Source organism: Rutilus rutilus, assembly GCF_951802725.1.
Source record: "Rutilus rutilus genome assembly, chromosome: 1".
In the NCBI taxonomy this organism is placed as follows: domain Eukaryota; kingdom Metazoa; phylum Chordata; class Actinopteri; order Cypriniformes; family Leuciscidae; genus Rutilus; species Rutilus rutilus.
This window is the reverse complement of record NC_140209.1, coordinates 65948458-65965658: the sequence shown is the minus strand read 5'-3', so window position 1 is coordinate 65965658 and position 17201 is coordinate 65948458. Positions and strand designations below refer to the sequence as shown.

General features: G+C 40.5%; 1 protein-coding gene across 6 annotated transcripts in view; it reads right to left on the bottom strand.

Moving 5' to 3' along the window:
• LOC311295998 (stonustoxin subunit beta-like) overlaps positions 1 to 17201 on the bottom strand; it is a 34263-nt gene that overhangs the window by 13966 nt on the left and 3096 nt on the right. Inside the window, exons 2-3 of one of the 6 annotated variants that reach the window (XM_084417627.1) lie at positions 9898 to 9940; positions 6135 to 6291 (exon numbers count right to left, since the gene is read on the bottom strand). The exons of 1 other annotated variant lie outside the window; for it this stretch is intronic. Coding sequence is in view for 1 of the 5 variants with exons in the window: in XM_084417622.1 (XP_084273748.1) it covers positions 6135 to 6397 (263 nt within the window). In the remaining 4 variants the exon portion in view is untranslated. Of the gene's footprint in view, positions 1 to 6134; positions 6977 to 9897; positions 10117 to 17201 lie in introns of those variants that run through there. 4 more of the 6 variants (XM_084417623.1, XM_084417624.1, XM_084417626.1 and 1 more) reach the window with 4 other exon arrangements.

The following is a 17201-nucleotide window of genomic DNA, read 5'->3' as shown; positions in this document are numbered from 1 at the left end:
GGTGACAACACGATTTCGTCTCTGCTCTTTGCGGATGATGTTGTCGTGTTGGCTTCATCAAGCCAGGACCTTCAGCATGCACTGGGACGGTTTGCAGCCGAGTGTGAAGCGGCTGGGATGAGAATCAGCACCTCCAAATCCGAGGCCATGGTCCTCAGTCGGAAAAGGGTGGCTTGCCCACTTCAGGTTGGTGGAGAGTTCCTGCCTCAAGTGGAGGAGTTTAAGTATCTTGGGGTTTTGTTCACGAGTGAGGGAAGGATGGAACGGGAGATTGACAGACGGATCAGTGCAGCTTCTGCAGTAATGCGGTCGATGTACCGGTCTGTCGTGGTGAAGAAAGAGCTGAGCTGCAAGGCGAAGCTCTCGATTTACCGGTCAATCTACGTTCCTACTCTCACCTATGGTCATGAGCTTTGGGTCATGACCGAAAAGGACAAGATCCCGGATACAGGCGGCCGAAATGAGCTTTCTCCGTAGGGTGGCTGGGCGATCCCTTAGAGATAGGGTGAGAAGCTCGGTCACTCGGGAGGAGCTCAGAGTAGAGCCGCTGCTCCTCCACATCGAGAGGGGTCAGCTGAGGTGGCTCGGGCATCTGTTCCGGATGCCTCCTGGACGCCTTCCCAGGAAGGTGTTCCGGGCGTGTCCCACTGGGAGGAGACCCCGGGGAAGACCTAGGACACGCTGGAGAGACTATGTCTCCCGGCTGGCCTGGGAACGCCTCGGTGTTCCCCCGGAAGAGCTGGAGGAAGTGTCTAGGGAGAGGGGAGTCTGGGCATCTCTGCTTAGACTGCTGCCCCCGCGACCCGGCCCCGGATCAGCGGACGAAGATGACATGACATATTACTGATATTAATAATATGACAATATCTGCATATCAAAATTGATTAAATGGGAGGGGAAAATCCTGCCCATACCGCAGCTATGAATTTTTTTTTATAAAAGCACTTATGTTCATCTACTGAAGTGGTATTCTGGAACTGTGAATAAATTAAATAAAACAGCAAAATAACAACAACAACAATAACATCTTCATTTAACAAAAAAGAGATTACCTTAGATAAAGTTTGATTACAGTTTTTCTCGATTGCTTAAACACGTTTCTTGAAACTATGCCTCGTATTCTCAAAACTGTAAACACAAATCCATAACGTCTCACCCAATTCCCCAAACATCCTATTTTCAGGTCAAAATGAAGCTCTACACTCAAAACCATTCACTCTTGCTGAAAAACCAAACTTTGTCCTCAGACAGGACACACAAGCCCTCACAAACACACACACACACACACACACACACACACACACACACTACAACATAGTCTAACACACTGGTGCAATAAATTCAAAACAACATTTCCAAAACTGGTAAGTTATGTTGCTTGTGGTTCCCCCCCTCACAAACCTTTCCACATGATGAACACAAAATACACAACCAATGGATACATTGGCACTTTTATTCATATTCATGTACTACACAGTACAACACACACACAACAAAACAAAAATGTTTTCCCTGTTTTACTATTTTTTTGTCTCTCCTCTAAAAAAAATTATATGTACTTACAGTAAGATGTGCGTGACCATCATATGACAGTAAAAGAGCACACACAAACCTTATTCTAATATGGAAGTGTATTGGGATGGTAAAGAGTGTTGGTCGTGACAGGAGGGCCTCCACTCAAGGAGACAATATGATGAACACGTCTAAGAATGTTCCACGTAGGCCTGTCACGATAACAAATTTTGCTGGACGATAAATTGTCCAAGAAATTATCGCGATAAACGATAATATTGTCGTTCTGAGACCATTTTCATTTAATATAATTATAATGGCATAATAATGCAGGTAACACCTTTTCAACGATCTATAAACTTTTATTTCTAAAGAATATTAAACATTGAAAACGGAAAACATTTTAAATATCCAAAAAAATGAACAAAACAACCAAAAACAATAAAAGCAATGGACTCTTAGTGTCTGTTAACAAAATAAATGTCTGTTAATAAATAAAATGGATGTAAACAAAATTGCACTTCAAAAAATATTAAACATTAGGCTTTAGACATTAGGCATAAATAGTGATACATTCCATAACAGGCAAAACTGACAGTTAGGACCTTTGTAAACAAATAAAAAAAAGCCTCAACAAGCCATATCGCACAATTTTGCACTGTTACTCCTGTTACTTTGTCAAGTGATTGTGTACTGTCGGGAAGACGGAGACGCGCTTTATTGCGTGTATGCTACACACTGCAGGGACGTGCGGTCAGGGTAGGCAGGGCCTCACCAAAGGAAATGTTGACATTACATTTATTAATTCCAAGAACTTTATTAATTCACCACATTATTAATTGCATTTATTTTATTCCAAATATTAATTTTTGTAACAAAAATTTTCAGGAATACACATATAATATACTCATTTTGCCATTGTTTGCTCCTAAAATCATTGTTTCATGCAGGAAATGCAAGGCCATGGCCATTGAGGCAGAGGTTAGCAGTGCCTCTTTGGTCCATAGAACGTAGTTTACGTAGGTTTGCGCATGCGCAGTCAGTTCTCATGCTATCTTGAATTATCAACATTGAGGCAGAGACCGAGCTTGCTTCATGTCACGTGATCCACTCGCTCTCACTCAATCCGCGCTTCCCGATCTAGCGGCGCCTAGCGTTGGCTGTCAACAGGCCCGGGGTGGGTAATCGGGAGAATTCCCGGTGGGCCGCTTCACTTTTGGGCCGGTCGAGGATTTTCTTTTTTCACATTTGTCACGTTAGTTACATTAGGCTACACACGTTCGGACATTCCGCATTCTGACACCGCAGCGCGCAGCCTCTGCTTGGGTTGTACCATGTGAGGGAGTTCTCCCCTCCCCTCCTATAGAGTTGGTTGGGTCCATAGCCCGTCTTTTCCAAAACATTTTCTCAGGAGTAGGCTACCGCGGCACCGCCGGCGCCTACCGATAGCTGGGCCTGGGCCCTACCATAACGCGTCAGGGAGGATGGATGGGAGGAAGAGGCCAGGAGGTATGGAAGCTTGTTTCCGCCACAGAATAAAACATTTTAAAAAATAATTGCAACTTTTTATCTCACAATTGCGAGTTTACATCTCGCAATTCTGTCATTATTTCTCAGAATTGCGTGAAATAAAGTCGCAATTGCATGTTATAAAGTCAGAATTGCAAGATATAAAGTCAGAATTGTGTGAAATAAAGTCGCAATTGCTTCTTATAAAGTTTAAGTGAATTATTATTTAACCTTTACATTATTTGTTGAACCATGGCATTAATACAAACTACAATAGTGACTAGGCTGCTTGTCGGTTCGCTGACACCGCGCCGCCTCCCTCTCTTAACGTTACTGTGTCCCGCACAAAACATTTGTTTAGATTTGTGTAGATTTGATTGTGCATTAGCCTCACATATGACTGACTTTGCTGTATGCAGGCAGCGATGTGATGATGCCTGATATGGGTTGCTACATTAACTGAATGAATATATAAACATATATGCCACATTGATAGGTCACAGCCTGAGCCTACCCATGACAAGATTTCACCGCACGTTACTGACACACTGAAAATACTTGGTTAGGATTAGGGGTGAGGAGTGCGTGCGTATTACACGCCATAAAGAGCGTTTCATATGCACGCAAAAACTATTTTTGGCGTATAAATGGCATGAGAAATGACATTCGTGGTATAGATACGCATTTTCATATGATCCGGCTCGCTGTCGCAACTCACAACTAGCGTCTTCTCTCTCTCCCGGCAGTCGCCGCAAACTGTCCCGCCGGCGCTTTCCCACACAAAGACCATGCAACTGATAAGAGAGTTCACTCCTCCTATACGCTAAAGAACCGAGAGTGGTCATCCAGTCTCTTTGGTAGAGACTGAGAGAGAGAGAGACGAGGAAAACAAACAAGCATGCAAATGGAATTATCGCGGCCGGAAAAATTATCGAGCTCAATTTTTTTTATCGTGCGATTAATTGACTTATCGACTATCGCGACAGGCCTAGTTCCACGTATGGTTGAAATACCATCATTGGCCTAGAAAGATAACATGTCTTTCTGGATCCATTGTAAATGTGATGTAAATATGTCCTCTACTAAATAAACAGAAACAGACGGGACTGAAGAAGTAAGTGTGTCCTCTTTCTTTTGTGAAATAGACCTAATGGTAATTTATTTCTGTGTGACTATTTTGACATAAATTAATTATGATCAATGTATCACTTTTTATTGTAAACTATTCTCCACTTTGGAGGTAAGAAAGGGTTAATACAATGTATTTTATTAACATCACATTTTAAAAACATAAAATCAAATAACAGCATTACAAACTTTCAAATAGAGAAAATAAAAGTGCAATTATATTATCACTTTGCATGAAATAAGACTTTGTTCAAAAGTAAATAATAATAATAAGGCAATTGTGCTTTGCCTATAACATCGAATTAAAATAAAATAAGTAAGTGTGCACTAGTTGTGCTTTGCTTCATTTTGTCACTTTGCAAACTGCATGCAAAAAGAACAAACAAAATTGACAAAAAAATAATAATAGTCTTATTCGCTATTTTTTCAAAGGCGACCGTTATTTAGAGCGCATCACTTTATTGTTTCCATGGTGACGCGTCATTGCTAGTCACGTGACACACCCACTGATCTATATAATGACTGGATAGCTCATGACGTTCTAAACTGCCACTAGGCAGTGAAGCCACCGGAAGTGTTCGAGCGGCCATCTTACGATTCCCTACCAGCAGAGGGATCCAACGCCCGTTATACAGAGATTGGTAGCTCCGACGGCACTTTTAAGATGACCCGATGTGCAGCATACAAGTGTAAGACGACGTTCACAAAGGGATGTATAACAAGTGCCCACAGGTTGTAATTCAAGCCCTATAAGTAGTAATTTATATGCAATATTGTCGCTATGCCCGTGTTGTTTTCTCCGAGGCAAGAGCTGCTGCATCTTCAAAAATCAACGATAAAACAGTCAACAGTATCCTATAAGAAACATCAGAGCAGCAATAATCACAATTAAGTGTCCAATAGCGACAACATTTGACAGCTTCAAAAGAGCTTCGTGCAGAGTCCGTTTACCGTTACATTAACCCATACAATTTGTATTAAGCATTTCCTGAACATGTAACTTGCTAATCAAACACTTTATATGAACAAACTACTAATCTATAAAACACAATCGGTCTTCCGACCTTTTAATATTGTGTGAATTGATGTTGATATGCGCGAGGGAGAGAGAGCAATACAGCGCTTGTGTTGTTTGAAGGCGGTGAGAGTGCGCGCGCGCGGCCGGGGCTCTCTCTGCTTGTATGCGCTCTGTCCACTGATCTAAATAATTCGTTGTTACGACGACTTGTTCCCTCGTTTTAATAAATCGTGGACACGTTTAACTAATTCCCTTCCTCATTTTGATTTAACGAATTACAACGTGGCCACAATATAATAAAACGAGGGAACAAATTAGTATTGTGCTGAGGTATTATTAATTCGGACGTGGCTACGAAACAATATTCACAGGAATATTCACCAATTCAAAAAAATATAGGTCTTTAGCATTCACTATTTAATTAATAGTATCAAACTGTTTTTCTTACCTGTGAAGATAGCTTTTCAGTGAAGGCCGACTAGTGTTCTCGTACAGCTTTTAATTCCTTTTGCAAAGAAATTGCCGTTTTTTAATAAGCTGGAAAAATATTCGACTTTAAACAAATACCCATTTAAATGCTAAGGGTGTTTGCGTTGTAAAAATGTGCAGGGAGACTTTAGATTTTAAAACGGTGTCTCGTTAGGCAATGTTTTTTTCAGTCAAATCATAAAATTTCCTATTGATTCAATAGAACGCATGAGCTCACTAGGGAATACCAATATGGCGGCGCGGTGGCTTCACTGTTCATGACGTCATGAGCTATCCAGTCATTCTATATAGATCAGTGGTTCGGGCCCAATTTTTGGAAAACATTTTCAGAAGAGACAATTGTAGTCATCAAGTATTACTTTAACAGCTGAACAAATTTAAAATGAGAAATTCTTCAGCCAAAAAAAAAAAAAAAAAAAACGCTTGACATTTACTGACTAACCAAATCATGCAAGCAGTTTACAATAAAAAGACTTACCTCAGTGAAGTAAAAACACCTTGGGTGACACCATTAGTTTTCCTCGCACCATGTAAGGAGCCACTGAAGGAATTCAGTTCTTCTGGGTCTGCAACTTGAAGGTCTGTGGAAAGTTTCCTTGTCAATTCATAGCATCTGAAGTGCTCCAAGTACCAGGCTGAAAAGCATTCAGTGATAAATGATGCCTTGTTTCCCACAATCAGTACTTTGAGAATTTTGCCAAAATCAGGTAGTCCGCTTGTGCTCCTAACCGAAACAAACATCCCCTCAGAGTATTTAGTGCCATGTAGAATCACACTAGTTGCAAGAGACACGGTCTTAACATCCTTGTATATGTCTGATTGCCTGTTTGACAGAGTTATCCAAAATGTCCAGAGAAACCAGAGATACTCTGCCAACCTCCACTGGTGGCTTAAAAAGGCTGGGCATATCAAGGAAGTAAGCCAACATGCTGGTGTCTTGGGGCTAATGTTAACAAAATGTTTTTAAAATTGTTCACATCACGCACAACTTTTTTTAAAAAGCTGTATTTCGCTTCAAAACGAATTGTCCAACAGTCCAGCAAAGGTCCTAAGCACCTGATGAGGTAGGGATAGTGTTCTATGAAATGGTGTTTAGGCCTTAGTTTACCGTCTGGAAAGGCCTCCTGGAGCAACTGCCTATGGACTGAGATGTTTTCTTCCAAATAGCACAGTGACTGATTGGTAAAAGATGGTGATGCCAAAAGTTCTACTAGGTCTTTAAATTTAAGAATAACATCCCATGTGTTATGTTCTGTTGTTTATCTGGGCAAAAGAGAGACCTCTTGTGGCGACTCATAACATAGCGTGCTGTTTACATTCACTAGTAGTCTCGCGTCAGTTCACGTCAGTTCACATTCTACTAGTAGTCTCGCGTCAGTTCACGTCAGTTCACATTCTACTAGTAGTCTCGCGTCAGTTCAATGTCTCTCGGTAAATTAAGCAGTCTCATATTTTTCTGTCTGGATTTAATTTGGCCAGAAAACACGTTTGCCTGTAAGTACGAAGTCATACAGTTATATCATCAACTAGCACTAAGAATACTAGTAATGAGATCCTTTGTTTATGAAGTTGAGTTCGTTCTAAATGTGTATTTTGTTCGCATATGCTAAACGTTAGCCTCGTAATGTAATTTCCTATAGAAGTTAGCATTAAGCTAGCGCATTTATTTTTATACGTTCAACAGATTAAATTCCAATATTGTTCTTAAACAATTTATGTATTTGAATTGAATACTGAAATGTATTATTCTTTGCAGTTTTACAGTGCTTCCTGAGTAAAGTTTGGAAAGGATAAACAAGCTTCATTCTTTGTCTTGGGGAAACTGTTAGCTATCTGCCGAGCTGATGTAACAGGTTATGCCACGCCATACACATACAGAAGCGGGTGCAGAACACCATGTTATGTCATTTTCTGGGATTAGTTCATCAATCATCAGTGGAAGAAGTCTTAACAAAGTCCAGTTCTCATGACCATTTCCACCAATTGTACCACTGATTCTGAAACTTGGGGGAATTCTGTAGGGACGGTTAGTCACATAATAAGTATGGGAAATTCTGAATAACAGAATTTAATTCATCCAATGTGAAGTACTTATCCGAGATCAACTAAGACACAAGCTAAGTTCAAAAGGTGCAATTCCCTCCAAGAGGTCATGCAGAAAGTCGGGCAGGGACCCTGTAACTGTATTGAAGTAAGTCAAGTTGTTCAAAACACAATTACGTTTGACACCATTTACATTCTGTACAAGGTCATTTTGTTTAACCTCCAAAACATCTGCCTTATGAGTTAATTTAGTCCTAAGCGGAAATAACCCACCTTTTACTTCAGTTGTCTGAATATCTCTACGGCTTGCTAAACAAAATCTGCAAAATTTATCAACAGTGAATGATTCTTGAAAGCCAGCAAGTGAATGAGCAGCTAAATTATCAGCAGATACAAAAAGCACTGTTCCTTTGACACTTGCTCCTAACCTCTGGATGAACAGAGTATATGTAGGTCTTTTATAAGTGGCTCAAGAATTTTCTCTTAGCCAAATGTTTTGATATCATTACTGTTGCACAGCACTGCAAGATATATCGATTGCAAAGATGATCGATATTTGATAGGCAAATTTGCTAGTACCCAATAGATAGCACATACCTCTTTTTTTTTTCTTTTCTAGAAGTACCTAAAGGATTGCATGTTTCAAAGTCATCTATGTACAATCCAATAGCAATTGGTAGTTCCTGTCTGGAGAATAGTGAATTTTCTTTAAAGTATAAATCGTCACGAAAAGTTTTAAAATGAACATCAGATTGCGATGCAAGAGATTCTTCAGTTAGAACTTTGTCTAGAATTTCATTTCTGTTAAGTAACTCCGTTAAAACACTTAATATAGGGACGTATACAAATGTCTTTTTCCTGGTAGTATTATCTAAAATATATTCTACAGGCTCAATGACAGGAAATTTTTTTCTGAAAAATAGGGACCTCCTATACGCTGATTTCACGCAGCCGCCATTTTGAAATCGAAAGTGAGGCTCCGGTGGGAAGAACCCCGGAAGTAAAGATAAACAATGCCTTGGACTACCAACCTGATGCTGCTGCCGCGATTTACACTATTGGATGTTAATATCCAATATAGGATATATATATATATATATATATATAGTTAATTCCTGCTTCTTTTTTTAGTTTCTGAATTATATAAAAAAAAAAAAAAAAAATTATAAATGAATTTCACTGTATATAGTCTAAAGTATGAAAGAAATGTATGTACAGTTTTAGAAATGACACAACATCATTAAACACAACAATACGCCATCGAATTCACGACTCTCCTGTGATTTAGGCGACATTTCCAGTTTTCTTCCCACCGGAGCCTCGCTTTCGATTTCAAAATAATGGCTGCGTGAAATCAGCGTATGGTCAGTGCCAAATGTTCCAGTCTTTGAAAGTAAATAAAGCTGATTAGTTTCCTGCAGCGTTTTCTTTACAACAGTCAAAACAGTGCTGTCGGTGTTGCAATTATGTTCCCTTAGCACTTCCTCAACTGACCTATTAGTAAACTCTCCAGCTAAAACACCTATCTCATACAGTTCTTTTACTATTTCTTGTGTTGCTGACTTGGACACGTGCAAAATGGTTTGCATATGTAGGAATAAGGATGCAAGTCTGTGATTAACTGATTCCCCATAATCTTCACGGTTATCGTCATCATTTGGGGGGTTATCATAATCTACTGAAACCACATCTCCTATTTGTTCCTCACTGGTTTCTGCTGGACTGTGATCACAAATTAGTTCAGGTTTTATATTGTTTAAACCAGAATTGCAGTGATATCTACATTTGTGCCCAGTAAAGGTGGAATACACACTAGACTTAAATTTACACTGCGCAAAAGGACAATTAACAGTTTCCTTACTCTTCAAATGAGCTCCCAAATGAGCAAAGTACTGCTTAATAGTACATGGCTCAGAAAAATCACATAATTCACACTGTAGCCGATGATTTACTACACTGGACAGAGATTCATGTGCATCATTTGCCTGAGATTGATGAACCACTAGTGTTTCATGTTTCAACAAATGGTTTTTGAGAGCAACTTGTGTCTTAAAGGAGCACAAACAGTCATTGTAGATGCAAGGTAAGGGGCAAGACCTATTATAGTGTCCGTGTTTAAGCTTATAATGCCTTATAATGCTGCGTTGGTTGGCAGAAAAAAATCTGCAGAACTTGCAGATCCAGTTCATATGACTCACAAGAAAGGTTGCTCCGTAGTCTCAGTCAGTGCAGTCACAAACTCTGAAGAAAAAGAAAGTCAAAGTCAGACTGACTTCTCCATACTTTTGGTGTTGTACATACTACTGTACATTACTGCTAAAGGGCTTTCAGTAATGTAATATTGTAGTAATATGTAATATTGATTTCTTCAACAGTTCAACAAAACATTGTTAGTTGCATACTACACTGTCAGTTACAACATATTGTCCGCTGTTATAAAAATATATATATATAAAATATAAAATATAGACAATATAAATATATATTTTCCGCTGCCCAGCTGTTATAAAGGGTTAGTTCACAGAATAATGTAAATAAAATCTGTCCTTTTTTATGCATTTATGATGCAATTTATATGCAAAAATTTGTTTTTACGTGCATATACACACTTTATGGCATGTACTATGCAAGTAACCCACAGAGCTAATTATGTTAAAGACTAACGTTAGTATGTTTAAATTGTTTTGGTCCTCCACGACGGGTTCAGTCAAGAGTGAGTGAGCGAGCGACATTGAGTGTGCCCGCACGAGTGAGCGTCTGAGTGAGTGAGCGACAGCGAGTGTGTGTGTGCCAGCGAGTGAGTGAGCCAAGCGACAGTGTGTGTGTGAGAGCAAGTTCTATTTATTCGTGTGAAGTTAGACTCACCAGTGAGTGTGAGTGTGAGTGTGAGAGTGACGGCCCATTCACACCGGACACCGAAGCGACGCCGAAGCGGCGCGGAACGGAGGCCGCTTCCTTTCGGCGCCCATGTTAACCTATGGTGTCGTTCACACCAGTATTCATTTTATGAGGTTACTTACTTACCCATGATGTAAAAAAATAGCTCTGAATAAACAACAACTGAGCAGAAGCTTGTAGACCGCCGCGGAGAATACGCGTCTAGTGTGAACAGGCAGGCGCCGGACCGCGCGTGATTTTCCGTTCCGCGTCGCTTCGGCGTCCTGTGTGAACCAGGGGTGAGAGTGAGAGTGAGAGTGAGAGTGAGAGCCCGCGCGAGTGAGCGACAGTGAGCGACAGTGAGTGAGCGAGAGTGAGTGAGCGAGAGTGAGTGAGTGAGTGAGTGTGTGTGTGTGTGGGAGCAAGTGCTATTTATTCGTGTGAAGTTTAATGCATGGAACACACCAAGCCGACGATCGGCTAAATTTTGGTCCTCGACGTTACAAAGCCGACGAGGACCAATTTCAGCCGATGGTGCGGAACACACTGAGAAGATTTAGTCGGCCGACGCATGGAAACTGTCCGACGGCTGACCGTCGGCTTGGTGTGTTCCAGGCTTAACAGCCGATTCGACGTTGAATCGGCGTCCGGCCGTCGGTGAAAGAGGGAACTCTTTAACATTAGCAGCTCATTGAACAAGTCAGTGCACGAGAATAGCAAAACAGCGAGCAAATAAACCAAAACGGCACAGACAGAATTAGGGTGTTCTAATCTTACTTCATCTTACCTGACTGTTTCTTGGCGAATATTTCAATAACACAAGCAGAGTGAAATAAAGAGTGTTTAGCAGGATTGATATTCAAAATGGTAACAGTTAAGCCAGGAACACACCAAGCCGACGCCGACGAACTAGCGCTGATCAAAAAGCCGACTGTGTTGTCGCCTCGCGTCGGGGTTAAAAGCGGCACCTGAACACACCGAGAGACCTACTGCCGACTGTCAGCTAGAATGCGCGTTCTGCGCCTGCGTGTAAATGAGTCTATTTCTGCAGATATATTCGTCTATATTCATCATTCAAAAAGGGAAACCGACGCTGCCGGCTGCAGATACACACACCGTAAACAAAGCAGTGCGTGCTTACCGTTTTGAATATCAATCCTGCTAAACACTTTCTTTATTCCACTCCGCTCGTGTTAATATTAAAATATGCGCCAAGGAACACTCAGGTAGGATGACATATCATTAGAACAGCGTCTATCTGTACGGTTTTGACTTCTTTGCCCGCTGTTTTGCTATTATTCTCGTGCACTGCCTCATTCACTAAGCTGAACAGCCAATCAGAGTTCCCTCTTTCGCCGACGGCCCGACGCGTTACAAAGCCGACGAGGACCAATTTCAGCCGACGGTGCGGAACACACTGAGAAGATTTAGTCGGCCGACGCACGGAAATTGCCCGACGGCCGACCGTCGGCTTGGTGTGTACCAGGCTTTAAGCACACACTGCTTTGTTTACGGTGTGTGTATCTGCAGCGTCGGTTTTCCCTTTTTAAATGACGAATATATCTGCAGAAATAGACAGTTGTCTCATTTATAAGCAGGTGCTGAACGCGCATTCTAGCTAACAGTCACTGTAAGTTAGTTATCTTGGTGTGTTTAAGTGCAGCTTTTTACCCCGACGCGAGGCGACAACACAGTTGGCTTTCATCAGCGCTAGTTCGCCACTTCAGAAAAACAACTTCCTTCGTCAGTCACAGTTGAAGTAAAAAAGTGCCAGAGCAAAAACCAAACCCAGTGAGCTGCGCGGGAAGTCCACTCTTCAACATTGTGCGCGCGCACGTGCAGAACGCGCTGCATTTCACGTCACTACTTAAAAAATAATATAATAGTACATTATACAGAGAGAGCAAATTATAATCATCTAACTTGGTCAAATAAAAGTGTATCTTAAAGGAAACTTCACTATTGTATCTGACGTTTAATTACGTTACACATTTTAAAAAGCTTTATGCTGCGATAAGCAGATAATAAAGAACGTGTAAATACTACACGAAATTACCAAAACATTATGAATAGATCTGGGGCCTGTACCATGAAGCCGGTTTAGGTGGCTATCTTTCTCTATTGCTGTTCTATTACATGATAGAAAGTCTAAGGCCTTCAATAGCCGTACAGCAAACCCAACTAATCTGGTGCCTATTACACGTCAAACTAATATTGCTGTGGGGAAAAGTAAGTCTGTTAAGTTAGCTCTTTTAAACATTCGCTCACTTAAAAATAAATCACTTCTAGTCAACGACTTAATAACCACAAACAACCTGGATTTTATGCTTCTAAATGAAACCTGGCTAGAAGACAGCTGCAGTGCAACAATCCTCAATGAAGCAGCCCCTCCTAACTTTACTTTTATGAGTGTCTGCAGAGCTGTTAAGAGAGGTGGGGGTCTAGCTGCTCTTTTTAAAGATATCTATCAATGTAAGCAAATATCATTTGGGAATTACTTGTCTTTCGAATATCTGGGTATTGTGTTAAAAGGTGCTCCACGCATTTTACTTTTCATTATTTACAGGCCTCCAAAATACTCTCCAGCCTTTGCTGAGGACTTTACAGAACTGTTATCAACAATTACCTCAGAGTTTGACTGTTTTGCCATTGCTGGAGATTTTAACATTCACATAGATAATGCAGAAAACAATATGGCAAAAGAAATCAAAACTGTTTTAAAAACTTTTGATCTGACTCAGCATGTACATGGACCCACACACAATCGTGGACACACTCTAGATTTACTTATCAGTAAGGGTCTAAACATTTCATCGATTGTTATTAAGGATGTAGCACTGTCTGATCATTTCTGTATCTTCTTTGATATATTGATCTCTCCTGCCACTGAAGCTAGATCTGTGTCTGTCAAGAAGAGATGCTTAAATGAGAACACTAGTGTCCTATTTATGAAGGCTATATCCTTAACACCAAGCATATCTGCAGACTCGGTTGATTTTCTCCTTGATTCTTTTAACTCAAAAGTTAAAGGTGTAATTAATGATATTGCTCCTGTTAAAGTCAGGAAGAAGAGTGGCAGACAAAAGGCACCTTGGAGAAACTCAACAACAGTGCAAAATATGAAAAGACAATGCAGAAAAGCAGAGCGCATGTGGCGGAAGACAAAACTTGTAGTCCATTATAACATCTACAAAGACAGCCTTCATGCTTTCAATATGGAACTAGGCAAAGCTAGACAGACTTTCTTCTCAAATATTATAAACAGTAATTTAAACAACACACGCACTCTTTTTGCTACTGTAGAGAGACTGACAAACCCCCCAAGCCAGATTCCCAGTGAAATGCTCTCAGACAGCAAGTGCAGTGAGTTTGCTTCTTTCTTCTCTGAGAAAATCAATAATATCAGAAAGGTGATCAGCACATCCTTGAGTTGCACTGGGGTCAGACAGATCAGACCACCTGAGAAAGTAGTTACTATGTCTGATTTCAAAGAAATTGAATGCAAAATTTTGGAAGAAACCGTACAGCACCTTAAAACATCAACCTGTGCTCTTAACACACTTCCCACATCGTTTTTCAAAAGTGTGTTAAACAGTTTAGAAGCAGATCTTCTAGAAGTGGTAAATGCTTCACTTCTCTCTGGGAGTTTTCCAAACTCCCTTAAAACTGCAGTTGTCAAGCCCCTCCTGAAAAAGAGCAATCTGGATAAGACCATATTAAGCAACTATAGACCGATCTCAAATCTTCCTTTCATAGGTAAGATCATTGAAAAAGTTGTCTTCAATCAGCTGAACAAATTCTTATGCTCGAATGGATACTTTGACAATTTTCAATCTGGTTTCCGACCGCACCACAGCACAGAGACAGCGCTCATAAAGATAATAAACGATATTCGCTTAAATACTGACTCAGGCAAATTATCAGTGCTGGTACTACTCGACCTCAGTGCTGCATTTGACACTGTCGATCACAACATACTTCTGGACAGGCTGGAAAACTGGGTGGGGCTTTCTGGGATAGTCCTAAAATGGTTCAGGTCATACTTAGATGGGAGAGGTTATTATGTGAGTATAGGAGACCATAAGTCTGAGTGGACATCCATGACATGCGGAGTCCCTCAAGGCTCAATTCTTGCGCCACTCCTGTTCAACCTGTATATGCTCCCAATGAGCCAAATAATGAGAAAGAACCAAATTGCTTACCACAGCTATGCAGACGACACACAGCTCTACTTAGCCCTATCGCCCAACGATTATAGCCCCATTGACTCCCTGTGCCAATGCATTGATGAAACAGTTGACAGTTGGATGTGTCAAAACTTTCTTCAGTTAAACAAAGACAAAACTGAAGTCATTGCGTTTGGAAACAAAGATGAAGTTCTCAAGGTGAACGCATACCTTCACTCTAGGGGTCAAACAACTAAAAATCAAGTCAGGAATCTTGGTGTGACACTAGAGTCAGACCTTAGTTTCAGTAGTCATGTCAAAGCAATAACTAAATCAGCATACTATCATCTGAAAAATATTGCAAGAATAAGATGCTTTGTTTCCAGACAAGACTTAGAGAAACTTGTTCATGCTTTCATCACCAGCAGGGTGGATTATTGTAATGGACTCCTCACTGGCCTTCCCAAAAAGACCATAAGACAGTTGCAGCTCATACAGAACGCTGCCGCCAGGATTCTGAGCAGAACCAGAAAATATGAACATATCACACCAGTCCTCAGGTCTTTACACTGGCTCCCAGTTAAATTTAGGATTGATTTTAAAGTATTATTACTGGTATATAAATCATTCAATGGCCTAGGACCTCAATACATTGCAGATATGCTAACTGAATATAAACCCAACAGATCACTCAGATCATTAGGATCATATCAGCTTGAAATACCAAGGGTTCACTCTAAGCATGGCGAGTCCGCTTTTAGTTATTATGCCAGCCGCAGCTGGAACCAGCTTCCAGAGGAGATCAGATGTGCTCCTACTGTAGTCACATTCAAATCCAGACTCAAAACACATCTGTTTAGCTATGCATTTACTGAATGAGCACTGTGCCAATGTTCGTCCGACTGTTTGTACTGTATTTTATTTTTTATTTTTCTAAACTGTTTTAATTATTCTTATTTCTTTTTATTATTTTAATTTCTTCTATGTAAAGCACTTTGAATTGCCATTGTGTATGAAATGTGCTATATAAATAAACTTGCCTTGCCTTGCCTATGTTTCAGTTTAGTTTCCACCAACCCTGGGTTTTAGGTACTATGAAAGTAGCTCGGCTTTAATCGGTGTTCGTTGCCGTGGTATCTTACGCTGCACGGCTAACCTGCTCCGGGGCAGGTTATGTTCTGGATTCAAGATCTCAGACTGAAGTTTGACCAATCAGCTGAGAGCAAAGAAACATATAGGTGACGTAACTAATTCCAAGTGTTTGTTGCAATGACTTCACCTTTTCTTCCAAATCCGGTGGACATCTCAGCGCAAACTGTTTGACGAGCACTTCGTAGAGAAAGAGTTTTTAGCATGACAAAATCCCCTTGCCTTTCCTGATAGTTATTTGTATGAAAGATACAGATTTTCCGCGGAAGGAATATCTTATCTTTGCGAACTTCTTGAGCTGCACATAAACAATTGAACACGTCGAATTCATGCACTTACTGTACCGCAAATGGTATTGCGTCGCGTTTTTTTGCAAGTGGTACATAATTGCACGATGGGTGACGCACAGAAGCTAGGGGAAAACACGGTTTGTCGAACCATTCGCAAGGTGGTCCTCGCTCTGCAGGAGTGCATTAATAGTTTCATAGAGTTCCCCGGACATTTATCGACCATGTCCATAAAAGAGGGCTTTTATAAAATTGCCGGTAAGATATATTGATAGGGTGACATCACATGAACAAATGTTTTGTTTTTGTTTTTCAAAAAGCTAATTTCTAAAATGTATTATACAATACTGTATATGTTAAGAATAATTTTAAATCTTTTTTATTATTATTCTGTTAATCTTATGATAGGACTCCCTAGAGTTATTGGAGCAATAGACTGCACACATGTTGCAATCTCCACAGCTCTAGGGGAACATGAGGCAGATTATGTTAATAGGAAGTCTTTTCACAGCCTTAATGTTCAAGTAGGCATACATGTGAGATGATTATTTTCTGTGAGATGAATCTTTAAATTAATAGTAACATTAACATATATAACAATGATCTACTAAACATTTCATCTGCAGACGACTTGTGGTCATGAACGTATGATCACAAGTTTGGATGCCAAATGGCCTGGCTCCAGTGCATGACCAGGAATTTTCCGTGAGTCTGTGTTGTGTCAGCGCTTTGAGGAAAACAAGTTAAATTTGGTACAGTACAAAACACTGTTAATTTGAACTGAGATAGAAAAACCTACACAATAACCCCTATCATGACCCTCAGACAGGGCCACAGCACCGCTTCAATGTGGCCCTCAGTAAAACCAGAGTGAAGATCGAGATGACCTTTGGCATCCTAAAGGCACGTTTCAACTGTGTTCGGCACTTAAGAGTCACCAGAGCGGGCATCACAGATAGTGGCTGCATGTGCCATTCTGCACATTATAGCCACCAGTAGAACAGAGCGAGAACCACCACAAAA